This window comes from Balearica regulorum, chromosome 1, assembly GCF_011004875.1.
Source record: "Balearica regulorum gibbericeps isolate bBalReg1 chromosome 1, bBalReg1.pri, whole genome shotgun sequence".
Lineage (NCBI taxonomy): Eukaryota > Metazoa > Chordata > Aves > Gruiformes > Gruidae > Balearica > Balearica regulorum.
The window spans coordinates 72,120,386-72,146,839 of NC_046184.1; the positions used below are offsets into that span (position 1 = coordinate 72,120,386).

General features: G+C 41.2%; 1 protein-coding gene across 2 annotated transcripts in view; it reads left to right on the forward strand.

The window, feature by feature from the left end:
* Window positions 1-5,267: 5,267 nt before the first annotated feature.
* AEBP2 (AE binding protein 2) overlaps window positions 5,268-26,454 on the forward strand; it is a 51,458-nt gene continuing 30,271 nt past the window's right edge. Inside the window, exons 1-2 of one of the 2 annotated variants that reach the window (XM_075757714.1) lie at window positions 5,268-6,054; window positions 25,870-26,077. In XM_075757714.1, coding sequence (XP_075613829.1) covers window positions 5,432-6,054; window positions 25,870-26,077 — 831 coding nt within the window. In that variant the 5' untranslated portion in view covers window positions 5,268-5,431. The remainder of the gene's footprint in view (window positions 6,055-25,869; window positions 26,078-26,454) is intronic. The other variant, XM_075757726.1, reaches the window with a different exon arrangement.

The following is a 26,454-nucleotide window of genomic DNA, read 5'->3' on the forward strand; positions in this document are numbered from 1 at the left end:
TAGATATACCAGTGCAGAAGTATTGCAAGTAGCTTTTGCTTTTGAAGCAAATTCTGAGTTGGTTCTCAGTGGTATTTATAATAACTAATAGCTTATCATAGCTAAATAGTATCTATTTGAAATTCTGTGCTGATGTTTCAGTTTTTTGCAACAAGCTGTAGAGCACATAAATGAACCGTATTTTGAGGCCTTCTAATGCCTCAAACTCAAAGCTTTATATCTTTCACTTACAAGAAATCTTCATGCTTTCTTGTTTTGCTTTTTGTGTTTTCCTTCAGTATCATTTGCTGGCAAATTTAAGATCAATTAGCATGCATTTTAGAGAAGAGGTTTTATGCACTTGTAAAATATCTGATCCCTTTCAATTATATCACAGCATGTATGGAACATGAGCTTACTCTTACTGTTTGTGCTTCTAGATGGCTTAACACAAAGACGCCCTCATCTCCACTGGGCTTGCAAGTTGTTACGATAACACAAATGCAAATATAACGAATGCTAGGATGTGCTGTTGGATGAGCTCCAGAATGACAGAACGGGGTTTTCCATTCCTGAACTAACTCCTGGTCCTTTGTGTCACCTTAATAACTTTGTTTTTCTGTTCCTTTTTTTCCCATCCGCAGAATGGGCTGAGTTACATTTAACTGAGCCGTCTGGAGTTTTCTGAAGTTTCACGACCTAACAGCAACAGAATTTTTTCTTTTTTTTCCTCCTAGTTACCACTAAACACAGTTCCGTGGTCCAGCTGATGGCATGAATTTCAGAGGCAGCTGTGCTGGGACAACAGAAGAAGCAGTGTGTCACCATGAAAGCTGTAACAAAGCTTGGGCAGGGAAGAGGGGGAAGAAGGACCCGAGCAGTATGTAGAATTCATACTGCTGCAAAGTGTTTTGCAAAGCCAGTGCACAGCCCCCGCGAGGGCTCACCGCCTAACAGGGAGAGAAGAGGGACACAAGCCCAGCATGCATTCCCAGCAGCCTTCCTTTGATTGACCCAATCTAAGCAAGGCTTTAAGTTTCCTATACTCATGGTTTCTAAGCAAACAGTATGGGGAGAGATTAAAGGCAGCTTCAAAAAGAAAACAGTGCAGAAGCTGAGTTTAAAGGGAGAATTAGCTGGGTGCTGCAGGAGAGGGTGGGGTCAGAATTGCAGAATGAGGCAGTTTCAGTCTGGTCTGAAAGGAAGGGTGAGAACCCAGTGCTGGATGCTCACTTGAAGCAATGGGAGATTCTGCAGCCTCTTCCTCCAGAACTTGAATTTGGACGGGGAAGGGTGGGGCAGAAAGAAGGGAAGGGTGCAGTTTCCAGAGGCTGCTGAGCAGGCAGAATATTGTGAGCAAGGTGAGTCATGAGGTTCAGGCAGCAGGAATTTCCTGCAGAGCTTAAGACGTTCATGCGGAGGCAGGGAGTGGAGAAGGGAGTTCAGTGACCAAATGTTTTGTTACAGAATTTCCCCTGGTATCCCAACAAGTGCAAAACGGGATGCCACTTTTCCTGTAACTTAGACCGATGGCAACTTTTTTTCTCTCTTTATAGGCCTTTCTTACTGTTTTGAAGAGTTTTGCTCGCATGCTACATCACAGTATTATGATGTTGATCAATATCAGGGAAAAAAAAAATCAAAAAACCTGCCTTACATGTACAAAATCTTCTGATGATCTTGCCTAACTGTCCCTTCAAAAAACCTCCTTGAAACAGCAAAATTGTTGTGACTCAAGAAAAGCAGCAGCTACCTTTCTGCCGTCAATGTGAATGCCCTGCACCCTGGTGTTCCTCAGGTAAGAGAATAAAATCTTAGCTTCTCCCTGCTCTGCTGTGTCTGCAGTGTTGTTTGTTCTTGCATGAGTGGAGAATGGTTCTGCTTGGACTCTTTGCCCATGAAGAAGCTTCTCCTAGTTTATCTACTGGCAATTTTTTAAAATTTTCTACTTTGTTGAGAATCTCTTCTAAGTACCACAGGTCTGTATGCCTCAACATAAATATCTCAGCTTTAAAGCATCGTCCCTGTTGTAAGATGATCATACCACACTAGACTAAGCAAACCACAAGCCCTTTGTGTGCAGAACAGAGTAACATCCACCCTCAAAGCGTAAGTGGATGTGTAAGTTCTTTTTTCCAAAGGGTTTCCTAACAGCGTGTCTCCTGCTTTGAGCTTCTATCAGCCCATTCAAATGCAAGTGATTTAGATGCCTTTGCAAGTTCTAGACTCATCTGTTCTCAGACAGATCTCCTCTTTCAAGAGGTTTGAAAAGTCAACAGCCTTGGAGAAAAAGATTTACCTTTGGTAAGCTGGGTATTTTTGTACAGAGAAAGCTCAGTAACAAGAGACTCAAGTAATAATTGCTGCTTGCACTTGATTAGGACCTTATTATAGTGCTCAAGGACCAAGCCTGGAAGCAGAATTTTGTGGTTTTTCAAAACTGAGAGCAGGACTCCAGGAGATTATCACAGAGTATTTCTTTGATGACAGCCTGCTGCAGTAGTGACCCCTTTGGTACAGACCTCTTGCTTAAATGCTAAGTGATTGCCATTAGGCAGGTTCACACCGTCCTTCCTATTCATTCGTGTCCCAAGGTTTCCTTCCCTGACCCTCTTTGAATACACAAATTACCTAATGAGCTGGCATCTCTACCGCTCTACTTAGGAAAGTGGGAGGTCTGAATCACTCTGCCTGCTCTCTGCACACATACACAAGGAGCCTTGCGTGCACACACGACCTCAGGAAACCCAGAGAGAATTGGGGGAAATAAAAGTACATTGATGGGCTTGTGAATGCACACTGGAATGGAACTGGACAATTTACTTTAGGGTACGTGGAGTTCTTTGACATAACTTTTACCCCTTTTTTCTCAAATTCTTAGGTTGTGAAAGGTGTCTTTTACTTAAGTCCTTTATATATTTTTGGTGTCTCATGACATGATACCTCTCTGATTCTGTCCCTTGCTACAGCAGAGGACTCCAGAAGGTAATCAATAGGTAGAAGAGACATAGGAATTACTTCAGCTACTGCTGTCTTCTGACTGAATCAAAGGGTGTCATTTGGTTTTGAAATCTCACACTTCATGTTTGATAAGACTGGTGACAGCAACACCCACCCAGGAGCGCCATGCCTTCCTAAGCGAAGAGTGAAGTACAGAGCACGGTGCTACTGGGAGGGAGGAGGAAAGGCAGAAGAGGACGTAGAAACTCAGGGTTTGGTGACTATTTTGCTGGAGTTAGTAGACCAGCGATACATTAATTACACAGCTATCTTTTTTCTTATTTTAAGCATCTTTAGCATTTCTACTTTCTAGCTGAGGCTGGTTTCTAGAAATCTGGGAAACTATCATCACTTTTTTGCTGTTGTTGGTTTCCAAAGTTTGCTTATGCTCCTCTGTGCGTTAAAGATGTCATTGGCTTGTTTTCAAAGATTAATCCAATATCATGTCCCTTTGCTCCAATGCCATCTTGCTGTTTCAGCACCGTGGCATTTTATTTTGATGCTGCTACACCATGGGTTGCTGCTGTTGCTGCTAACAACTACGTTTGTTGATGGGCTGGGAGCCATCTCTAGCTATGCTAGTGCAGGTCTTAGGAGCACGCTTTCCAGATTTTAATCCTATGCGGTTAACTTCTCCTGGAACCCAGGATCTCTGTGGGTATGCCAGATATGCCTGCTGTAACTTGAATTGGTGATGTTCTTCCTATTGCACAGAAGGCACATGTTTTTCTGGACTGAGTTGTGGTTCTGTGTTTTGTAGATTGTTTCTAAACTAAACTACCATCTCTTCATGATTTTTTTTTTTTTAATGTGGCAAGCTCTGTATGAGTTGGGTAAAGATGTATATATGACATTTAAAATTCATGTGGAATAGCATTTTGTGCTTTCAATTACCCTCTTCATCCCTCCAATAATTTGTCAAACTATCTGATTTCATCTCTGTGTTCAGAGTCAACCCACCTTCCTGTTTTACTGCAAGTCCCCATTCTATGAACTTTTGCTCATCACTTCCACATGATGATTTATCAAATGTTTTCTTGATGTCCGTGTAGACACGACTCTTGTCAAAAAGCCCGTCACCTTAGTCCAGTATGATCTACCTTTAGTAAACTTTACCCCATTTTACATTAATATTAAAATGACTTTAATTTTCAAAATTTGTTCTGAAGTCTTGTATGTGATTGACAGTCATTCTGTTCAGCTTTCACCTTTCCCCTTCTACGCATACACAGGAGGGGTTTTTTTCAGATGGCACAATTCCCAACTCAACAAATTTACTAACCTCATGCCTCCAGAACTGAATTTAGGTCCTTGAGAAAAAAAAAAAAAAACATCAAACATTTCCCCACTTTTAGTATATTAAACTCTTTGGGTTTACTTTCATTTAAATGCAGTAATCTATATTTTGCATTCCACTTAAGTCTGTTTAGTCTGCTTTTGCCCGGCAGCCAACATGCCTCTTCACTGCAAATGGAGGTTTAAGGCCACATGTAGTTTATTCTCTTTGCTCTCTCTCCTCACTGCATAGCGTGACTGCTTTTTCATTCCTTTTTGTCAGTGTTGCTGAAAACCTTTTTCTGTCTCCTTTGTGCGTCAGCTGAGCTTGTCTTTTGACAATTCTCACTGGATAATGTCACATGGTGACCTGCACCCTGTAGCTCTCTTTGCTGAGGAGCCTCGTTTCTCCCTTTCTCCCAAGTTCTCTATGCCGTTTCCCCGTTATTTTAGTTACTGCGAACCCAGTCAGCCTCCTCCCACCCCAGCACCGTTTTCCTCTCACGGATACAAATGCCACTAAGTTTTCCTCTGCCGTGACTCCCGGTCTCTGCCCCTCTTTCTGGCAGTCCCGTAGGCCTAAGGCTACCCAGCTTCTGACTAAACCAGCCAGTCGGCTGCTGAGGTGTGGGACACTTGCGCCGCCGGGGTTTCTCCCGGGGGAAGGTGGGGCGGCGGGGGCTGCGTCTCCTGGCCGCGAGTGCCTCGTTCCTCGTTCCCCGTTCCCGGCTCGTCCTGCGAGCTCCCCTCCGCCCATGGACGTTTAGCCACTCTTCCCCCAGACGCGGTGAGTAACGATGACGCGATTCAAGCGAGGCGTTAGGAGCGAGCCAGGGTCCCCGGCGCCCAACCGCCGCCCCGCCCCGTCCCGCCCCGCCCGACCGTTAACGCCCCTCCCCCGCGCCGTCTCCCTCGGCACCCCGCGCCGGTGCCGCCGCTCCGCCCTTCCTACGTTTTTGTCCCCAGGCGCGTTCCGTAGCGCGTGCGGCTGCGGCCCGAGCCCCTCCTCTCTGCGGCTCGCGCCGCCGCGCGATTGTGCGGGTGAGAAGGGCAAGGGGAGGGAGCGAGCGAGCGCGGCCGCGCGCACGGGCCGCGCGCACGCCCCCGCCGTTGCCGCCGCCGCGCGCGCGCTCGGCCCCGCTCGGCTCCGCCGCGCTCGCAGCGACTCGCAGGCGCCATGGCGGCCGCTCGCAGCGACATGGCGGAGCCGGAGGGGCTGCTTCCCGGCGAGGCGGCGGCCGCCGCGGCCGAGGAGGAAGAGGCTGGGGCTGGATCCTCGTCGTCGCCTTCGTCCTCGGCGGCGGCGGCCGCGGCGGAGACGGAGTCGCTGCTGCTCCTGAACGGCGAGGCGGAGAGCATGTCGGAGCCGAGCCCGGAGAGCGCCAGCCAGGCCGGGGACGGGGAGGACGAGGACGAGGAAGAGGAGGAGGAGGAGGAGGAGGGCGGCGAGGAGGAGGAGAGCAGCCTGGTGGGGAGCAGCAGCACGAGCAGCGGCTGCTGCAGCGATGAGACCCGCTCGCTGAGCCCCGGCGGCAGCAGCGAGGCCGACGCCAAGGAGGAGCCCAAGGGCCCCCGGGGCAGCCAGGAGGACGGGCTGGGCCGCGGCGGCGGAGGCGGCGGCGGGGGGAGCAGCTCTAGCAGCGTGTCCAGCGGTGGCGACGAGGGCTACGGTACCGGCGGCGGCGGCAGCAGCAGCAGCGGCAGCAGCAGCAGCTGCAGCGCCACGTCGGGGGGCCGGCGGGGCAGCCTGGAGATGTCCTCGGACGGGGAGCCCCTCAGCCGCATGGACTCGGAAGACAGGTCAGTGCGCGTCTCGTCCCCCCGCCGGCGGCCGCCGCCTCTGCCCTTTCCCGGGGAGCGGGGGGTCCCTCGGGTCCCGGGGCCGGCGGGCGCCATGTCCGGTCGCCTCCCCCCCTCGCAGCGCCGGGGGGGCTCGCCAGCCAGCCTGCCCCCCGCCCCGCCGCCGCCGCCGCGGCAGCGGCAAGGGGGCCCCTCGTCCCCGGGCGCTGGCCGCGCTTCGCCCCCCGCCTCCGCCCCCGGCCGCGGGGGCTGTCAGGGCGGCGGCGGGGGGCAGCCACAGGTTTCTCCGGCCAACTTGTGGCGGGCGGGGCGGGGGGCGGCCTGTGGCGGCGCGGCGGGCCCTCCGTCCCCGCCGCGGCTTCTGCTTCTCCAGGCCCCCTCCGAAAGCCTGTCCGCTGCTTTTGGGACGAGGGGGCGCGCCCCGTCGTCGTGTCTGTCCCCATCGTCCCGTCTCCCCCTCCGGCTCGGCATCGGGCAGCAGGCTACGTGGGGGCTGCTGCAGCTGTAGCCATCACCGTTAGGCGTTTTACGGAGAGCCCCGGAGCGGTCCCCGCTGCCATCTGAGCACGGGGCGCTGCCTGTTCAGGTGGCGATATTTGGTTGCTGCTTTCCTCCGAAGCTGCTGATTTTTTTCAGATGGTGCTTTTGGGATTGTTTAGGGTTGTATCTTGCGCTAACACACAGGAGGGGTGTACTAAAGCTTCAGGATGGCACATCATCTGTGGATGTGGTTTTACCTGCACCCGCACCAGGCTCTTTACGCCAGAGGCAGAAAGCTGAGTGGTAATCTATTAAAGCATAAGGGCGGGGGGGGTGTCTAGTTTACTAAAATAAAAAGGCGAACAGCCTTTCTGTATGTATTAGATGTGCACAAGTAATAAGTGCACGCAGTATTAAGTGAGGCTGAGTAATTTGAGACTCAAAATCATCTCTGGATGAGTTCTGTAATAGTAAACGTAAAGACTATTTCTTAGGTTTTTCTGCGTTAAAGATACACATCTCACTTTACCAAGACTTTAGCTTAATTCTTGTGGAAAGGCACAACCAAATTCTCACACATGGTTGACCTTTCAGGTCTGGTTTAGCCTACTAAGTCAAGCATTTCAAAGAATATGGCTTATGTAGTAGCTTTCTTAGATGTTGTGTGGAATGGTTTAATTGACAAACTGAAAATACGGTGAAAAATGGACATAAGAGCAGTCTTAAAATGCTGTAGGTCCATTTACTAATTGGTCCTTTCAACGAGTTTAAGAAACGCGCTTTTTTTTAATTTCAGTTTAGCATTAAAAAGTATCAGACTTCCCTGTTAGAGTTACAGTTAAGTAACAATTACAATTTTGTTTGTACTTTGTTAAGATAATTCTTCACACCGAACAATGAAACTATTTGGTCCAGATATGTACTTTGAGTATATGTTAGATCAAATTCTGTGTGGCTATACAGATACCCATATTTCAGAAGTGGGGCATCACTAGATCTAAACTCAACTGCTAAACAAACAAAACCCTCATGAGTCAGTTACTCAAAACCATATAATTGGCCTAAAAGTCTTAAGATGAGAGCAAAAAAAAAAAATCAGTTCTTTGGTTTCCATCTGACTTTTGAGACTCATTAAAAAACTCAGGAGTTTTTTTTTTCTTCCAGACTTGTGCAAGATGGAAAGGGGGTTGGGGGGGGGGGTGTTGGGGGTTTGTTTGTTTTGTTTTTTCAAAAGCTGAGATTTTATGTGAAATCACATAAGTATGGGAGTGGACTTCTGGAAAAACAACAGGTACATAATGGAGTTTTAAGATAATGGTTTCTTGGTTTTAATCAAATTAAAATCTAAATCTAATCCTGATCATATCTGAGTGTGTGTCAATTTGTGGGTTGAGGAAATAACAGAAAAAACTTGCAGGGGTTTTCTGGAAGTACGGTGTCATTATGCCTTGCTTGTGTATTCTAGAGCCAGCGTGCTACTTTCTTTTTCTTTCATGGTTCTCATGGTTCTCTTGCTATAGTCACACAGTTAAATCTATGTGTGTACTTATCGTTGCTCCTTTCCAGTATCATTGGTACAGACTCAGTTGCAGGAGTGGGACTCTGCGTTTAGTGGCTTAAATAAGGACTGTGCCTTGTTTTTAATCTTTGCAAAATTTTATCTTGAACTGCCAGGCTGAAAGTTTGGGGTGCTGAGAGGGAATTTTGTGCTGTAATTTCAAAGCCTGCTTTTGAGTTGGGTAGGAAAAAAACAGTGCTACTGAGAGTGCCATTTGTTATTCCTGGTGATCGAAAATTTCATTTTGTGTGCGCCCCTTGCTTCAGCATGGTAGAATGCTTTATTATTCTTGCTACGTGTAGTCCAGCAAGTCACTTGCTTGACCTAATGATCCAAATGATTGCTGCTGCTTGGAAGCCAGCCACAACATAATCTTGTGTTTTTTAGATGATCAGGCAGATAAGCAGAGTGTTGGCAAAGGTAGGGGATGTGCTGAAGAGCTAAAGAGTATGTGAGGTAGGATGGTGAAATACCAGGGAAGAGGTGGGAACAGTTTAGACGTATAGGTGGAGGTACAGGTTTATGATGATATATTAAAATCCTTAAAGACTTAATCATTCATTGATTTAGTCATCTCTGTATTAAGATGTAAGTTCTTTAACTGTTAGAGAATGATATTCTATTAAGTGATGTTTTATATAAAATAGTATATTGTACAGTACTTAATGGCCTTTGACTACCTGAAGTTCTAAAGAACTTGATGTATCATCTCACTGTGTGTTGTAGAGCAAGATTACATGGGGGAAGGAAGAGAGAAAAGGAAAGAGAGAGATTGAACTAACATTTCATTGAATTTACAGTCCCTGGGTTAAGTGAGAGGAAGCTGGTAGAAGGGCATACTTGGTAAAAATTCTCCTGCTGTAGGCAGGTTTGGTAACATTCAGATCATGCCCTTAGGCTTGGGATTTTTTTTTTCTTAGTTCCTCTTTAGAAAATTTGAATAAATAAGAGGGTGTGGTGAGAGGGCTTGAATTCCATGAGCAATCAAATTCTCGTTTCCCTGTGTACGGTCTTTATCATTTTCCACAATTATCAATATGTTATCTCTTTGATTTTTTTGGTTTAGTGATATCAAATATAAAATAAACTATAAATAAAACAGCTGAACAGGAAAATCTTGCATATGATCAAAATATAACTACTGCTCAGCAACTTCTATTACTAACATTCTGAATGTATTTTCAGAGTATCTGCTAATTGAATAAATAATTTGGGGCATTACTGTAGGAAATTTATAAGTATTTATAACAACACAAGAAACAAATGTCATGTTGAATATCAGTGCCCTGAAACTTAGGGTGACTTTTAACCAGCTATTTCCACACACACATTAGACAGACTTTGTATTTTGTTAAAACATATTTATCTTTCCCCCAGAAACCAAAAAGCAAAACCCAAACTGATACCTAGGATAACCAGGTGGCATTTTCAGCTAAGTGGTATTAGTAGTGAGAGCTGAGTGCAATAACTCTAGGACTGTTAGGTATCTTGTTGATCTGTAATCATTCCAGATTTTTCCTGGGAATTGTGCTAAGTTCCCACTACTGTGCTGACATTTGTTTATGACTTTTGAGCAAGCTCAGATCAGCTGGCTCAATAATAATAGGCTGCATTCAAGTCTAGTTATCCTCCAGATTTACTGTTAGAACAAAGACTATTATCAGCATGTGAATACTGATAATTTTCTCGTGCCTTTCCCTAACTTCAGACATGTCCTGAAAGGATGGATGTGTTTCTCCAGAGTTCTCTGGAGCAGCTAGTCTTACTGCAATGCTGAGAAACATTTGATATGACTTTAAAAGAAAAAAATAACGGTTCAGTTAATTATAAACACAGTAATTGAGTCTAGCATTGGGCCACAGGTACTGAAGCTAGACCTAAGCAGATGCATGGATTTGGGTATAAATCAGCTGATCTGAATGCAGTGAAGATGCATCTGCAGCTGAACTACAATATTTACTTACAAACACTTAGTGTTAGATTACTGAAATAATTTAAATATTGTTTACTGGAAAGTTTATTATGGAAGTATATTTAAATCTGAAATAGTTTCATTATCAGATTGTTTGATTTAAAGAACAGTGGTAGATCTTGCAATTGTAATAAGATCTTTAGCAGAAATATAAGTAGTAAAGCAGTGTGAAGGGCTTTTTTGTTCGCCCTTGTGAATTTGTCTTGCCTCTTTGTACTCTCACCTGGAAGTTACTCCTGGTCTGCCATTCTTGCATCATCTTTACCCTTTTTTTAGCAGTTTATCCTTTACTCACTCCTCTTAATGACTAGGCAAGAAGCAGTGGAAAAATATATTTTAGCTGGAGGTATCAGCTGTTTTCTGACTGGTATCTAAATGCTGATTGGCTAGCTGGTAGGCCAAATGTAACAGGTTGTCGTTGGACCTATGTAGTAATCTTTCCCTCAGGCACAGCACTAATTAATGTCCATCTCTTTTACAGAGCGGGCAATTTGCATGTAACTTGTAAGGCTTGGGTTTTGGTTTGGTGGAGGGTTTTTCTGAGCCTGTTCGCACTTACTGTTATTCACCAACAGACTCTGTTACTGGAAGGAACTGATTCAAGGAATACTCAGTAATATTCAAGGAAACTTTTAGCTATCTTAACCCTATTGGACTTGTAGAATACTTTAGAAATGTTATTATTCCATTTCTGTGTAATAGGCGAGTAGTTTTGAGAACAGACCTTTTGGAAAAGTTTTTCAGTAATAAAGCTTTTTGTGCTTCAGATTGTCAGGTTCGTTCATTTTATCTAGTGAAATGAGACAGCGTGAAACTAACAGGTTGAAAGAAGCAATTTAGACATGAAGAATCCAGGATCTAGGCTGAGGTTTTTTTAATCTCATTTAAAATGAAGGCCTTCTCAACCTTTAATATGTATGCTGATTTTAAAATACTAGTTATTTAAAGGTTTAAATCTAGTTTTTAAACTTTTAGAAGTGAAGAATTTTCAAGACTGATTAGGCAGTGACATGTGAATTGCATGAGTTATGTTTATGAAGGCTGAATGGTAAATTCAAAATATAATCAGGAAAGCATGTGGTACTAATAGGTATGCTTCATATATCCATGTGACCAGATTAAAAAGTGCTTCAGGCCTTTCTTTGCTGCATAGTCTCACTTGTTCCTTTCCAGGAAGTGAAAAATCATTCATTAGCACTTATGGCAAGGTGGTTAAGTCATTAATTTTTTTTTGAGTGTGTGTAATATTGACGTGTCAGAATGGGCTATATAGAAGATTACCTGAGTTTCATAATTTTCAGCAGAATTTTGATTTTCAGCGTTTCTGACTGCATTTATTGTTACTGTTGTTATTTGCTTTCAAATTGCAAAATAAAACCCTTGTTTCTGTAATGGTTATGTTCAGGCCTTTCTGGCACTGAAGAAAATAGCTTTTGATGGGAAGGCAAAACAGCCCAGATATTTTGTATGGGGAGTATCTTTATTACTAAAGCTGTTGGTTGGTATAATTGAGTGGTTAACATGAGGTCTTTTTGTGAACTAGATGAAAGAGCTTGGTATAATGAGCTGTTATATTTATTGTAGTAAGATGTAAATATACTTCATAGAATTTGAGAAAAACATTTTCCTATATAGTGTAAGAGATAAATGGTAATATTGCATTGATACTGGATTTGTACATCCACACAGGTCTATGTGCATTTTATTTGTTTGTGACATCATTAAGTCTGGTAACTTCTGAATATGAGGTTTGATTAATGGGTTGTTTCAGGCAATTTCCTAGGCGGTAGTGGAAAGAACTGTCTTGGTCGGTTGTTTCTGTTTTGTGGTGGTTTTGTTGTTGTTTGTTTTTGGTTTTTTCCTTTCCCACTTTCCAGTTAAATTAAACTGGGTATTATGTGCAGCCTGAACATCCATTTGGCAGAGATGTGACTACATGCATTTCTGGAGCTGGTCACAGATAAAACTAACTTTTTTGGATGATGCAGTGAAAATGTTCTACCATAGCTACTCTTACTCAAATCTGCACGGCTTTGCAAAGCTTTAATATATTTAGTTCTATTTTGAAATACACTGTGCAATTAGAATAACGGTGGGGCAATGATCAGTATGCAGAGCTAGCACGGTAGACAGTGGTATGGAAGTACACCTAGAACCCCTTGCATTGGGGTAGTTGTAGAGCGATCTATTATTGGGTGGGAAAGAGGGGACATGGCATAGAAGGGAGCAGATGGAGAATTTGAGATGGTAATAGACCTTTCTGGCAAGGGCAGGATGGGAGGTACACACTGACAACTTTTGGTATGATAGGGAATGAGATGTCTTAATAGCCTGAGGAAGAAGCGAGAGCTTAACCCAAAGGAAAGGAAGAAATTTGTCTCTGCTGTAAAGGAGCCAAGTAATTGCAGGGAATCCTTGAAACAGGTGGGAACGTAGTCTCTAGTTAACTTGTGCAGGAGAAGGGAACAGAAGAGAATAAGGAACTCCTTTGTCTGAACAGTGAGTTTTATCCACTCTCCCAGTTGCTATTAAAAAAATATGGTGGCATGACTTGCATAAAAATAGAAGTGGTAGTTTTGGAAGATTCTTTGAGGTAGAGGTTTCTTTCTTTTGTTATTCTATCTATACAACTGGTTCCTTTTTATAACTTTATACGCCTTCTGTCTGGAGTTGTTCATATTTGGAATATGTGTTCAAATAAATTTATTTTAGAAAATGAAATATAAATATTCCATGTTATGCTTGCTATTTATCATTGGTTTTGTGATATGCTAAGATAGTGTTTACAATTCTCAGATTGTGATTGTGCAAAACTAAAAAACAACAAATAATTGGGAAAAAAAATTGAAGCCTCTCATCCAAGATACTGGTATACTTTTTTCCTTCATGGTGGTAAAATAATAAAAAAGACCTGGGATTTCTTTTCCCATATCTAATTTTCTTCTCTGTAGTGGTGTTTAAGATCTTAAATGTGTTTTGTTAAACTTTGGCTGCTAACAGTTAATGGATACTTTCTTTAATAGAGGGTTACTTAAGGTATATGCAAAGATACTTCATAGTGATAGAAAAGCAAAAGATTTGTTAGGATCTTGAAAGTCCTGTTGTCATCCTAATGCACTGTAGGAGGGTTCTGTAATTCAAATAGCTTGTATACTGTCAGAGGGAGTAAAATGAACCTAAGCTGAGTTGAGAGACTTATAAAAGACAAGATTATTGGCACATATAGTGGTAGCATCATTTAATAAATATACTTTACCTAATTAAGAATACAGCATAAAGAATCTCCACTTATTGTTAATCTTAATGTTGTTCCATGGAGCATCTTGTACAAATTACTAGTTCCCCTGTAAAATTGCAGTTAAGTCCTTATATTGGTCATTATAGTTTATTGTGCTGTAACTATAACTTAGATTCCAAATATAAAAAAATATCTTAAAAGTGCAAAGAAAATATTTTCATTATATATACAGTAAACAGAGACATAAACATTTTTTAAAGATTTTAGATAAAGCTACTTTTGGCATGTCTTTAAGTGGACTTCCTTAGGCCAATTTGCATGCCAAGTTGTTGATCAGACAATTTGTACAAGCAGTAGTTAATTGTGTCCAGTGGAATGGAAATCAGACCTTAATTTATGACCTTTCTATTATGAATTAATTAGTGGAGTTTTACTTTGCTGGTTTCTCTGCTTTTGATGCCTGATTAATACTCGGAGTAGCAACTATTCGCTGAGGTACGAATAGGCAAAGCTGTTACTTTATAGAATGCTATCCTATCTATGTATTTTTATTCTCTGTTAAGTTGAACCTAACATGATGGTGACTGAAACTGGAGGATTTTTTTAGGTCTCCTCTGGGCGTTTTGTGTCTGTCTTTGGTCATTTTGTCTTCTGCTCGTTTTCTGAGTGTTGTGTTCTGGGGGTGGGTGTGGAGGTGAGGGAAGGTGTCCTGAGAATGGGAGGGTAATAGTTATAGCAGGTGAAATTTCCTTGATACCGTACCTGAAGGCTATTAACTTCCAGTGCTGATTAGACTACTTCATATTGATTATGGTTCTTGGAATGGAAAGCACAGTTCAAAAAAAAATTAAATTAATTCTAGCAGTTCTTTAATGACTGAATGTGTTTCTTCTGTGTTTGTCTTAAGCTGTACTGGTAAACATACTGTTTTATCAGTAAAGATTGGAAAAACATGAACCACTTGTTGCTGTTCCCTATCTTTCCAAGGAGATGATCAAGTTGAATGTGGTTCCCAGAAATGAAAGTCAGTTTTATTTGTATCTTTAAGGCAGAACCACTTACAGTTTCTTGATTTGTGTAATCCTTTTGCATATGTAGTCATTGTGCTGTCATATCACAAGGCATACACGTTTAACCTGCTCTACTCTCTCACTGCTCTTCTGATATTTTGGCATTCAAAATTTCTTTATTGTGTTACCTGTTCCTCTGTATGCTACAAATCCAGCGATAACCTGGGTTCGTGTTGTGTAAATGTTGTTAGCCCTAGAATATTTGGGCTCATAATCTCAATAATCAAAGTAAGCGATCCAGGAGAGTAGAAACAGCTCTAGAGAGGCGGTGATTCATAACGCGCTTTCTCAGTCTTGTTTTGTTTCCTGTGCATGTTTGTTATATTAAGTTCCTTTTGATTTCTCTATCTTGAAGAGCTTTTCTATCTTCCCCTGGATTTATAATATCAATTTGAAGTGTTTGCAGTGTTGCTCCCTTTTCTAGGTATTTATACCTAAACTAGATGCAGCATTACTCTAAAATAAACTGCTGCTTCAAAAAGAATTTCAAAATTGTGATGATGTAGAATTTCTTTCCCTTTACTGTTTTATTTTCTACTACACTGATTTCTTAGTGGTCATATAACTATACAGATATTCAATAAAGAGTTTTGCAGACTTGTTTTTAAGATTGATTTATCAGTACTTTGTGAGTCTCGTTCATTTTTAGAAGTTTTTGTTAGAATAACTTAATCTGTGTAAAGCATGGGTTTGATTTCTAAAAAAAAAAAAAAGCCTGATTCAGAAGCACAAGTGCTTCCAAGTGAGTGGGTGTTCTCTTAAGTCACGCAGCCCTGGAAATCATCGTCTCTTTCCTTTACCTAGAAGTTGCCTTAATGTTGTCTTTACTTTTTTAAAGGTATCAAGAACCTGAACATGCTTCTGGAAAATGCTAGACCACTAAACAATGGTGTTTTCCTTTTTAGTATTGTATCTCTTACTTGCTAGGTTAATTCTCCCTCACTTTCACAAAGGAACTTTGCTGCCATAAACACCTTTTGCCTATGCTGTTCTTCCTCCCTTGCCTCTGAAGAGCCATGGAGTCAGTTGTGTTGTCTCATATCAGGGGTCTTTGTGGATAGGAGCTACAAGAGCAGATGTGAACAGAAGGTACTGCCTTTAACACAGTGGTGGACTTTCACTTCATGTAGTTCTGACTTACAGTTTTGATCCAGCTATTCTAATTTTTTGTTGCCATGTGAATGATTTTTCTCTTTGGCAGCCATTTGGTGTTCTGTACTCTGTTTTTGTTTTGTTTGATGGTGATTTATCTGCATACGCTATTTTTTTTTCTCACCGGTGGTAGATTTTCCTGAATTCAGAAACTGATCATTATCAGCCATGAAATTTGTTTGGATACTTTCTGTTTAATTTAAAGACATACAGTTTTCTCAGGAAAATCATTAAAAAAATCAAACCCCAAAACAAAAAAATCAACCCTTAGAAATGTAGGTAGCTGAAGTTATTTACTGTCTACTTTGAAGATTCTGTCTGGATTACTTGCTGGCTAGATGAAAAGAAACTGTAGGAGCTCTAAAGTGTTACGGCATTTCCATGCCACAATCAAACTACGTCCATTAAAACAAGGCAAACTGTTTTGCTTGTGGAACATAAGTGTTTGATTTAGGGAATTAAATTGATAAATTATGGCAATTTAGTAGTTGGAGTATATCTGTTACCAATGTAGGTGCATCATAAACTACCAAATTCACCAAAGATGGGGAGAGGAACAAAAAAGATCAGACAAATGTTAGACTTTGCTGGCTCATAGTGGCTGCTCATGTTTTGTGAACTCTTAATTTTTCTTAAGATCTGTTTTAATCTCGCTTTTAAATTGGCATGATCATTTGGAGAGCATAAAGCAAAGATTAATTTAAATCTGCTTGGACACGTGCGTATAGTTGCCTTGAGCACTGCATTTTATTGCATACTGGTACCCTGATGCAGATGTTCTGATAGTAACTTTGTAAAGAGGTTGGCATTAAAGTTTGCTTAATAGTCATTGAAGGTCAGCAAAAGTTAAATCTTAGTACAAAAACATGTGAATTTATTCTTCCCGTGCTTTCATTTAGGAGCCAGCGTAGCAATTTCTGTTATTAATCAGTTGTATCAAGCTCAGTTGTACCATTGAAATTGTTAGCTCTTAGAAATTATGTTTGTCCTTAAGTTTTTAACAGCCTTGGTCCCCAGTTCATATTGCTGGATGGAATGTAAAAAAGTAAAAGTTAATCATGTAGTAATTCTTTGAGAAAATACAGTGGCTCCCATGTTTGGGAGTGATGGAGATTTTATTAAAAAATAGAAATAAATTTCCTAGGACAGATGGAGGAGCTTCCTATCAATGATGAGAGCTCAGGGTTGATAATTTGATAATTTTCAAGCTTTGTGAGGATTTATCTTTGATGATTGATTGCATTAGGAAGTAGTGAGTGTAAATCACTTGGAATTTGGTGGCCTCAAACTGTAAAACGGCTAGGTAGTCCGTTGTTTTTGTGGAACTAGTGCATTGGCCAGAGCTGTACACCAGAGTTTTCCACTCCTTGTCTTGGAAAAGAATAGAGTGATGGGGGGGGAAACTTGAAGTTTTTGTTTTCACTTTGGACTTTTCCTAGTGAAACAAAAATAATGAGGTGCTGGGGTATGTCTTTTTTTTTTCTTTCAATTTTTGTTCTGTTTCGACTTGATGTTTGTAATTGAATGATTGTGATTGATGCTGTTTTCTTTTGGGATTAGTATCTAGTTGTGATTTAGTCTTCCATATGGTAAAAGCTTTGTTGGATTTTAGGTTTTAATCCTTGAAGTTGCTGTGAGAAATGACTGCCATTCACAGTGTTTCCATTATTCTGAATTTGTTTTATCTGTTACAGTTTAGTGTTCTTTTTTTAAGCTTCCCTCATATGCATTGGAACAATGTAGCTGAAACTCCATGAAGAAGTGACAGGACATTTCACTGGCTAGTAAAAGCTAAAGAAACTAGCAGGGTATTTTTTTATCCTTAAAATGTTCACCTACTTCCAGTAGGGTTTGTAGTATTTGGATTCTTAAATGTTAATTGTGCTTTTCATCTAGTCAGAGGCAATCTTCTGTGGATTTGATGCTTTATGACTGGATTATATCACTGTGTAGAAGAAACTGTTTGTGAAGATTTCTCACTTGAATTAGTGTAGTGTGAAGCTTGATGGCTGCTCAGTAGTGTTGGTTTTAGCGACCCTGCAATGTACGTTCCCTGAAATCTCTGCTCACTTTTAATTTGATGCTTTACAAGATGAGGTTATTTATTATAGGATCTGTCACAGTCGTTTCCCTTGGTGTTAGCTGAAATCAGCTGGGTCCTTTCCTTACCTACTAAACATCTGGGGACTGGAAGCTAAGCATTCTCAGTGGAGGTACTGTAACTCTGAAATGAGCTCCTGTTGATCAGAGTGAAGTAGTGCTTGTTGACCCTCAAGGGCATAGTATAAGGCCCATCTGTTAGGTCTGAATTTTGCCTGAGGGAAGGTTACTTCAGTTAAGGTCTAGAGGGAGTACGTTTTGCAGACATTAAAAGTGTAATAGCAAATTGATTGGGCTTTTGTGCATGTGCACTGTGCCTGGCTCCACTCTTACTTAAAGTGGACAGTTGCTAATGGGGGTTCATGGAGATTAAAAATGAAATTATGCTGTTCCTCTGTTATGATATTCCTTCTAGACTCCTACTGCCTGTTGTTCTGGAAGATTAACAAAGAAAGGGAAAGAAAAAATTTGGGGCATTCCATTCATTGAATTCAATGGAAGAGATTACTTGCAGTAGTGAGGAAACTGATCTCTGTGGAGAGCCAAGCGTGTGTCAGAAGTGACGTGCGATACACTGTTTTCTTTAATGCATTAAATCACAAGCTCGTTATATTTTCATTCACATTTAATGGTACACAACAATTAGTGCCCAAATGTGCACATGGTACAATATGTGGTTTGAAATTTGTGCATTTTAAATTGGGAACAATTTGGAATTTTTTTCCTTACAGAAAATATTCATATTTACATGACTCCAACAATGGCTTAATTTTGCTTGGATTGTTAAAGGAAAAGAATAATCTACAACTTAAAATGCTTGAAGAGTTTTTTTGGTTCTCTATAAAGTAAAAATAAGTTGCAACTTCTTAGAAGATTTTAGCTATTATTTTTTGTTTCAGGATTGTTTTAAAATACAATTTGGACTGGATTTAACCAGCTAGACACATGTGGTTCACCTGCACGTGTAGATTGTGTAGGTAGTAACCTTTTAACATGAAAGTGATGCAAAAAAAATCTTAATCTTCATTATGAGGATGTATTATTTCTAGATACAGGTAAAGTAGATACAGGTAAAAATAAGACCTGAAACAGTGCCTTTGAGGTAATGATTCCTCTATTTAAGCTTGCATTAATGTAGTTGCTTAATGAACACTTTGAATGTCAGTTTCATTTCAAAGATGTTGATCTCTTGGTAGTGGGGAAAAATTGTAGGAGAGGGGAAAAAGGTCTGTCTCTCCGAGAAGTTTCTGTGTTTCCAGTTCTACCTTGCTGTGTTTGGCAGGTACTGTTTACCAGTGTTTGCAGACTTGCAGACAGTGTTTTACTTGGTAAAATATGGTGTGGATTTAGTAAGGTATTTTAGAAAGGTATTCAGTTCTTGCCTCTAGAGCTGTGATTTTTTTACTTGAAGTTGATTCTGGTGCTTGGATTAGGATGGAAGTAGGGATAACATAAGCTTGAAGACTATGTTGTGCTTGCTGTAACAGTTTTAAATTTTAGTAATTAGTCGGTCTTTTGAATGGTGCTTCTTAAAAACAGCTATTGTGTATGCAGGCTCTCTCCAGCAGTGACTGTTTTTGATGCTCTATTGTTTGGGATGACCCCTGAGTTGAACTCTCTGAAACTCAAATGTCTAATGTTCTTCATCAGGCTATGGTCTATAGATCCATTACAATGGAGCTGGAGCCTGCTTACAGCTTGGGAGCAAACCCAGACCTGTCTGTCACAAGCAATAGGGGAATGCCACAAGCGCTTAAGTTCTACTCGTGTCTTTCGGCTTTGATAGTGGCAGTCAGGATTTAAACAGATCTCCTGGCTGGGGAAAAAGGGCTTAGAAAAAGGCAGAAAAACTTGCTTGAACTTATTTAGCTAAAAATTTGTTTCCATGTCTTTGTTTTGTTACCAGTAGTTTGCCAGGATGTCTATGTTTTCCTTACTTTGTTCTGTTTTCTCCTCTTTGATACGCGTTGTTACTTTCCCACTTACAGGCTTTGTGGATTTCAGATGAGAAAGCAACAGGATGTAATTTCCATTACTACCTTCCCTTTGTTAAAGAACTTTTCCCTCTCTTGGATGATGCCAAGCTGATAGAAAATCAGATTGGGTTGAAAAGCCTCATTCATGGATTGAAAGATATACAGACATTATTTTAGTAGTCCAGCCCTTCTTGGGCTCAGTTGCCGTGTTTCCACTCTTTTGGTCAGGAAAAGATTCAAGTGGACTAGATAAGGTGGTGGAGTGTGTACACACACTGCTTGTGTGTCTTGCACTCACACCCTTTCTGAAATCCCAAGAAACAAAAAAGCGGGTGAATCAGTGGGTCTAATAAAAACAGTGTTGTGGTTAAGTCTTCGCAGACTTAGCTGCAACCACAGCTCGGGCTATAAAACTTCGCATAATCTTTCTGCTTCATCTTGAAATGGCTGGCCAAGGGCAAGAGACCTCCCAAGTCAGTGTCTTCTCTGACGCTATATATGCTGCAAACTTTTCTTTGAAAAGCTTCCTGGTGTTTTCTCAGTGTATGGAACACTACAGCAAATGTGCGCATGCTTGAGCTACACAGGGGACTATGACAGAAAGGAAGGACAATGATAGGGAGGAAAGATGAAAGATCTTTCACAGATTTTCTTTGCAGATTTTACTTCTTTCCTAGGTGACCCAGAACTCACTGAGAAAGAAACTAATTGTAGGCTCTCAGTATGATGAAGCGTGTGATCACCTGAAATATGCTGGTTCTGGAGGCACAGAAAACAAAAAAATTTTACATTTTTATTTAATGAGTTATTTCTAGAGAAGGAATGTGTCAGGGCAGCGAGTTTCTTGCATTTTGGCAGAGCCTATCAAGAGAACCATCAGAAAACAGTGATCTCTTGTTGTGTGACTGCTGGCCATTTTGTTTTATAAGCAGTTTAGCTATTTCTCTAGTAGATCCTGTTACAGCAATATTCGTCTGTACTCTTTAGTGTCTTTACACTAACTTCTTCAAACTAGAAGAAAGGCACTCCTTCTTAAATAAAATACTGATAAAATGATACTTAAATACTGATAACTGGATTTGAGTTACATTTTTTCCATTTTTAGACTATATCTTCAATAGATTATAGAATCATGGTCCAATGTAGCACTTCATCCTCGTTTTCCAAGAAATTCTATATGTTACTACTTGTTTTAAGTGCTATGGGCAACTTTTTTTATTCCAGTTCTTCCGATACTAAATTTAGCGCTATCATGTATGCAACTCTAATCTGTTAGCCCTTAGCAAACACTTAGGCTATTAGAACCAAGCCAAGCAAACATTTAAACTATTATAACTAAATCAGCTTTCTAAGTGTTACTGGTTTCTCATATCATTAATAACATTACTTATCAGAGTATCTTTTGCTGGATCAGTATTACTAGTTGACTTTTACACATTTTTCTCCAAAAACAAGAGTAATTTTCTACAGGTAGGATATCATGCATATGTGTGTGTATGTATATATATATATATATACATTTTTTAAAAAAAGGAAAAAAGTCTTAAGTATTTGCATTCCTTGGGCTGTAAAATTAGAGACCTGTGATTTTTGTATCATAAGGTGATCAAGGTATGTTACATTGCATTTGCAGTATGAAATAAACTGTCATGCTACAGGGTCATCAATTTGAGGCTTTTTTATCTCTGCCTAGAGAAATTAACCAGCTTGCCTGTCTGTGAACCGAAGAAACCACACACACCTGCATGAATGCGTACTTCTCACCCCACCCCCCCGATTCTTTCACAGAACTTGTTCTGGGTTATGTTTTCTCATTGGTTTCCTGCTTAAGACCAGGCTGTAAAACCAGGGAACACTTAAGAGAACTATGCTAAATACCCCTTCATAGTTTGTCCTTGTGGTCACCAGCACCATACCTCTTCTTAGTTGGAAGTTTGCTTATGCCTATTTGTGGGGTTTTTGAGAATGGTATTAATGCTGTCAGTGGATGTAGAAACTCGGGACTGACTGTAAATAGCTTGTAAGTTTGAGCTCCTACTTAGAGTATTTATAAAGTACTGTACTTTAGTACCTTTCAGCTGTGAGAAAGGTAGGGTTACTTATCCATGTGAAATGGTCTGAGGCAGCTATTGCATGAGTCTGCATAGCTTTGCCATCCTTGGTTAGGCAACTTCCTGTTGGAACCACTGATCTGTGTAACATTACTGTATGCAACAGAAGTGGTCAGGCTATGTGTCATCTTGTATGATTTTGAGAAAACTGTATTTGAATAACTTGGATATGTGTGGGGTCACATTTAATTATTTATTCTGTTTTCCAATCATCTTTTCTTTCATAACACAGTTTTACAGATTTTACCTTTGGGGATAATTTTTGACTTAGGCATTAGCTGAGGAAGGAGGGGATGTCAGTCCTCTAGCTGGATCTGTTGTGGACCTGGCATGGTGGAAAAAATGGGATTGCTTGCAACATATTTTGCACTTAAGGCTTCTGACAATTTCCTAGAGGGTTCCTAAGCTGTAGTTGGTGGCTGTTAACACTGTTGGGACTGGTAGATTCATGTCAGTGCTACTTGCTTTTTTTTTTAAGTTTCTGGTGAATATAAAATAAGCTTCTTGGAAAAGGCAGCGGTATGGAACAGATTCAAAACGATATAGGCTTCTGTTGGTCACCTTTTCTTTATTTGCCAGTTGCAGATTGTGAGATTGTATGTCATGAAAGGAACCAGGATAACTGGTGGAGGGGAAAATGGGGGGGGGGAATCATGTAAAGCTGTATGTATTCAGGGTATAGGAGAGGGAATTAAAAAATAGTGGGCACATGGAAAAATGCTATGTAACAGCAAAGAGCCCGTATGACTTTCGGGGGTAGAAATCATGCCTCGTAAATTGTTAGATCTTTTTTGAAATTGCGAGGGTGGAAAAAAAAAAGTATGTGGTATTTCTATAGCATTTAGGAAGTATGTATTTCATACACTTTTATAAAAGAAAAAAACTGTTGTAAATGTGTCTCAAACTTTCTTTTTAACTTGTAAAACAAAGACCTAAGAATAATTGGTCAGGTTTAATAGGAGGAGGAGGAGACTAATGGGTTGGAAGAAGATTTTTAAGGGAGCTGTGCAGGGAATATAGTAGTCAGGGTTTACATAAATGTTACCTTGCTAGTGTATTTCATATCAGAATTTGCTCATGAAACCAAATTATTCAGGGTAGCTAGAATTAAAGCTTAACTGGAAAGCATTGCTAAAGGGAATCTGTTATTTTGACTAAGACAAGGCATTTTTTTTATTGATAAATGCAGTGGAATCCACATGGTGGGTGGGGGAATCTAAACAAGGCAAATATCTGTAATGATTTCAAAATCTATCACAGGAAAAAACTGCTACCACAGTACTGATTAAAAGATACAGATGATGTGAGAAATTGCAAATTCAGAGCAAAAGAGCAAACGTGCTAATGATATCTTCAAATTTTGAATAATGGTGTATTTTTTTGTTTGTTTCATCCATCTCAAAATGTGTAACAGAACAGTAATGGGTATGTAAACAGCGATAGTCAAAAATATGGAACAGCATCTATACCTTTAAGAGCAGAATGCTTTAGAATAGAAATTATGTGCAAGAAAGAGGTGGGTGAGAAAAGGGATACGGTAAAAGTTAGAAAATGATAAATATTATGTAGAGCTGAATAGGAAATTATTTTCTTTCTTTAACATAATTCAACACACACACCCTTGCACTCTGCTCAGAATATGTAAAGACAGCTATGTAAAAATAACTGCTGCATACTGGGTTGTATTAGCAAAAATGTATCTATACAGTCAATAGAACTGATTCTTCACCTTTACTTGGCACCATTAAGACTATGTCTGGATTACTGTGTCTGGACTGGGACTTGTCCCAGATACTTGCTTACTGGAGAGGATCTGATGGAGGGTTTCCAAGATGGTTAGAAGGATGAAGCAAATGCTATATATATGGAGAGGCTGAGAGACTGGGTTTCTTCTGTTTCCTGATAAGAAGGGCAGGGTTATTGCTGTTTTCAGTGACATGACAGGGAGGTGTAGCAAAGGAGGTGCCAGAGTCATCTCAATGCTACAGCTGCCAAGGGTCAGAGGCAACAGACATAAGTTGCAACACTGGAAATTCTGATGAGATGTTGAGAAATATTCCACTTCCTCCACAACCAGATTAATCAGACATTGGGAAAACTGTTCAGAAAGGTAGCAGAAACTCCGGCCTTTGAAAACATGCATTAACTCAACTGGACAAGACCACAAGCAATCTGATTTTACTTACTCTTGAGCAGATTTGACCACCTTATCTTACAATTATAGAATCATAGAATGGTTAGGGTTGGAAGGGACCTCAAAGATCATCTAGTTCCAACCCCCCTGCCACCGGCAGGGACACCCTCCACTACACCATGTTGCCCAAAGCCTCATCCAACCTGGTCTTAAACACTTCCAGGGAGGGGGCATCCACAACCTCTCTGGGCAACCTGTTCCAGTGCCTCACCACTCTCACAGTAAAGAATTTCTTTCTAACATCTAATCTAAATTGACCCTCCTTCAGCTTAAACCCATTACCCCTTGTCTTGTTACTACACTCCCTGATAAACAGTCCCTCTCCATCTTTCCTGTAGGCCCCCTTTAGATACTGGTAAGCCACAATTATATCTCCCTGGAGCCGCCTTTTCTCCAGGCTGGACAATCCCAACTCTCTCTCAGCCTGTCCTCACAGGAGAGGTGCTCCAGCCCTCTGATGAGCTTTGTGGCCCTCCTCTCGACTCGCTCCAACAGCTCGATGTCTCTCCTGTACTGGGGCCCCCAGAACTGGACACAGGACTCCAGGTGGGGTCTCACAAGAGCGCAGTAGAGGGGCAGGATCACCTCCCTCGACCTGCTGGTCACTCCTCTTTTGATGCAGCCCAGGACACAGTTGGCTTTCTGGGCTGCAAGCGCACACTGCCGGCTCATGTTGAGCTTCTCATCAATCAATACCCCCAAGTTCTCCTCGGAGCTGCTTTCGATCCATTCTCTGTCCAGCCTGTGGTCGTGCTTGGGCTTGTGCCAACCCACGTGCAGGGCCTTGCACTTGGCCTTGTTGCACTGCATGCGGTTCGCACAGGCCCACCTCTCCAGCCTGTCAAGGTCCCTCTGAATGGCATCCCTTCCCTCCAGCATGTCGACCACACCACGCAGCTTGGCGTCATCGGCGAACTTGCTGAGAGTGCACTCGATCCCACTGTCCATGTCGCCAACAAAGATGTTAAACAGTGCCGGTCCGAGTACTGACCCCTGAGGGATGTCACTTGTCACTGTTTTCCACTTGGACATTGAGCTGTTGACCACAACTCTTTGAGTGCGACCATCCAGCCAATTCCTTATCCACCGAGTGGTCCATCTATCGAATCCATGTCTCTCCAATTTAGAGACAAGGGTGTCATGTGGGACAGTGTCAAATGCTTTGCACAAGTCCAGGTAGATGATATCAATTGCTCTTCCCTTGTTTACCAATGCTGTAACCCCATCATAGAAGGCCACTTGTCTCCATACTTTTTGCTTATATATGAAAAGAGCACACTCTGCAATTTTTTTCTGTTCCGATTTGATATCTGCCAAGATACAGAGCAGAATGGCTGATGAAAATGACCCCTGCTGGTCACATATTCTCACTGTTGCTTCTGGCTTATCTGAAAATTTTTAAAAATACGGAACAAAAAGCATTAGTTTGTACCATCTATGTGATGGACACCATGCTGGGCCAAGTGTGGGAGTACCTTAAAACTTCTGTAGAACTTCACTGCTGTGTTCTTTTTAAGGATCTAGTGTTAGTAGTAGATGCTGGGCTAGATAAATCTCCAGTCTGACCCAGCATGCCTCTTCCCGGCCCCCCCCCCCCCCCCCTTCTCTTCTGGGAAATACAAATAATGAATGTCTGTTTAATGTAGCTTAAAAATTACTTTATTAATCACCTGTGAGTTAATTTTCTGACGAATCCATGAATGAGAGAATTTTCCATCCATCTGTTTTGTTGCCAATGTCCAGAAGAAGTTATACTGTCAAGTAATAGTAGCTGTTTCCTGACTGTACATTTATTATAGTTAGTGATGAACCACAATAAGTAGTAAATTTGTGTAAGACTTTCTTGTCAACCTGTCTAAATGTATCTGAAACAAAATCCCAAAGACCTACGATCTTTTATTTGTTCTGTTACCATGCAACAAATATGAACTTTCTCTTCTTTTTTTTTTTTTTTTGTCATACAGCATAAGCAGCACTATTATGGACGTAGACAGCACAATTTCCAGTGGGCGTTCAACTCCAGTTATGATGAATGGACAAGGAGTTCCTGCCTCCTCTGCAAAAAGCATTGCTTATAACTGTTGTTGGGACCACTGCCATGCCTGTTTCAGCTCCAGCCCGGATTTGGCAGATCACATTCGTTCCATACATGTGGATGGTCAACGAGGAGGGGTTGGTGTTACTTTCTGTTTTCTCCCTCTTTCTTAGTTGCCAATATTTTACTCTTTAATGACAGTAACAAATTTTATGTTTTAAGGTATCAGTTCCGTAGGTAGTGGCAACTAAGTTTGTGCCTTCAGCAGTCTGGTACTAGGCGTTCAGCTGTTGTCTTCTGCGTAGTTTACTTGATTTGGTATTCCATGTTTTTAATTGAATGCCTACCTTTAAGAATATAGTAAGTTCTTTTTTTAATAAATGATTTGAGTCTATCAGGTTTTTGATAGATGTGCTAACTTCTCAAAATCCTGAAGCTGTTGGTATATCTTTAAGTGCTTATACTTGGAATTCATTTTCTTAACACTATTAGTGTACGTGTTACTGCACGTGAA